Raw genomic sequence first — 2,087 nt, 5'->3', positions numbered from 1 at the left:
TAACAAAATTGTTAGCAAAATGATGTTATTCTGCAAAAAATTCCCCCAAGTCACTGTATCTAAGTTTTGCTCTTTAGAAATGTGGAAAGGTGCTTAGCTTGAATTTAGTTTTTATAATTAGCGCAGTAGGTAAAAATCAAGAAAAACTAACTATATTTATTTAATTTTGTATGGGATGAATCTAGTACTATAGAGAAACTCAAAGTGACTGCTTGCTTTCTCCATACGTTTCTTCCCTTCCCTGTTTGAATTCTTTTTGTTTGCTTCCTTATTCTTTTTCCCTCGCTCCAACCAGTTGCTCATGCCGAGGAGGATCTTTCCTTCCTCCCTCGGTTCGCATTCATTCCTTAGTTGATGGATTCTTTCTTTGGTCTGTTGGCTTTAGTTGGGCCTTCTCCTTAATTAGTCATTATAATTGGGCTACCAAGGGTTGATCCATGGGCCAGGCCCTTTTGGGGGTAATATTGTTTTCCTAATTTCTGTGGTTCGATGCAATTATTACCTCACCATGCGTTTCTTTGTTTGGATAAATTAATCAATCAGAAAAATTCAGGCATGTCTAATTCCATTTCATACAAAAACACAAAAATTGAAAGTTCAAGTATCATCTACACCCTCTTAAGAGAGAACATTTGTGAGATGTTTCAGATTACATCAGAAGTTCCGGGATTCTGGGGTTCATGACCCATGGCAGTGCCGCCACCAGCATGGTCCTTGTCGACGTCGTAGCTACGATAACCTGGTCCATAGCTGTTGTCAAACACCCCAGCATGCAGAACCCCCATATACAGCAACTGACTCAGTAGTGATATGAATATGAGGCCCTCCAATGTTTGCTGCAAATTACCAGGTTATTAAGGCATCACTTATTTTTGTTAACTAGGAGGGACTTGAATTTGGTAAATAAACAGCATTTTGACTAAGGCATCTATCTATGTTATTGGTTGAGAATTCTTACCAGACGTTTACCTCTGCGTCCTCCCAAAATGATTTCCTTGCATACCAGACTGTCAATATATATATATATATATATACACCCAAGATTAGTGCATCGAACCACTAACAATTACCTAGCTATTTTAGCTCAATGAAATTCAAGAATTGGTCACACAAACATGAAACATGTACTGGAATCATGAACAAATTAAAATGTTGTAAAGAGGTGATTGTATGAAATACCCGAAAGCAAGAGCTGTAATGGCCCAGGAGAGAACTGCTAAAGAGCCTGCCACAGCCAAACTGTCACTCCGCCATGCCCGAAGATGCACTAGCCCAGGAAGCACAGAACAAGCACCAACCACCCCAGCTATCAAAGCAAAGATCAACATAAAGCTTGTTGATGAATTCCCACCCAAATCTGTAAAGATATCAAACAAGTAGCACAGTATACTCAAACAGTTAGAGCATAGAGATACCCAAGTAACACCCTTTAATTTTGGAGTTTTCAAATCCTCCACCCCAACTCCCAACTCCCAACTCAACTATCAACTATCGATGTATAAAATATAAAAATAAAAAGAGATACTCAACCATTAGAGAGAGAGAGAGAGAGAGAGAGAGAGAGAGAGAGCATACGTGGATGATTCTGTTCACCATCAATATACTTGTCAAGGGACCATCCAGCCAGTCCAAGAACAATAAGACACACCACAAAGTTGAACACCAAAAGAGGACCTATCAGGTCTCTACTACGCCTTCCAACAGCCATTGTTATTATGCTCAAGCTCCACTTCTAATCAAAATTTAAAAACACAGTACGGACCTACAGACAACATATTCACACGAGGTTTCTGGATGTTTCTTGGAGTTGATGGAAGAAAAGACTTTTGTTTACGTGGTGTCTTGTGGAGGACTTTACGAAACAGGGATGCGTTTTTTGAACTCTACAGTGCCAACGTGGAGCGGTGCTGGCTCATTATCCGTTTGAAATATTTGGGGGCATGTGATTGTCTACTTTACTTAACTTCGGTAAACTCATGGGGACAAAACCAACATTTCATCTTTAGGGACCAAAGGAAAAACAATACAATTCAAGGGTGTAATTGTTTGGGAGTGAAATAGGAAATGAAAAATTTTGAAAAAAATAG

At 39.2% G+C, this 2,087-nt stretch overlaps 1 protein-coding gene across 1 annotated transcript; it reads right to left on the bottom strand.

Moving 5' to 3' along the window:
• Nucleotides 1-558: 558 nt before the first annotated feature.
• On the bottom strand, nucleotides 559-1,828 carry LOC115975804 (membrane protein PM19L-like). Its single transcript, XM_031096792.1, has 4 exons — nucleotides 1,576-1,828; nucleotides 1,180-1,357; nucleotides 959-1,007; nucleotides 559-836 (listed from the first exon to the last, which is right to left on the bottom strand). Exons 1-4 carry the CDS (start codon nucleotides 1,706-1,708, stop codon nucleotides 645-647), a joined length of 552 nt encoding a protein of 183 aa, XP_030952652.1. The 5' UTR covers nucleotides 1,709-1,828; the 3' UTR covers nucleotides 559-644.
• Nucleotides 1,829-2,087: the final 259 nt, after the last annotated feature.

This window comes from Quercus lobata, chromosome 2 (assembly GCF_001633185.2).
Source record: "Quercus lobata isolate SW786 chromosome 2, ValleyOak3.0 Primary Assembly, whole genome shotgun sequence".
NCBI classification, from domain to species: domain Eukaryota; kingdom Viridiplantae; phylum Streptophyta; class Magnoliopsida; order Fagales; family Fagaceae; genus Quercus; species Quercus lobata.
The sequence above is the reverse complement of the archived record's forward strand: the minus strand, read 5'-3'. Positions and strand labels throughout refer to the sequence as shown.

Coding starts and splice junctions, on each gene's coding strand:
- LOC115975804 (XM_031096792.1), bottom strand. CDS start 1,708: ATGGCTGTTGGAAGGCGTAGTAGAGACCTGATAGGTCCTCTTTTGGTG. Junction 1,358..1,575: donor TGGTGAACAGAATCATCCAC/GTATGCTCTCTC, acceptor ATATCTTTACAG/ATTTGGGTGGGAATTCATCA. Junction 837..958: donor GACGCAGAGGTAAACGTCTG/GTAAGAATTCTC, acceptor GGTAATTTGCAG/CAAACATTGGAGGGCCTCAT.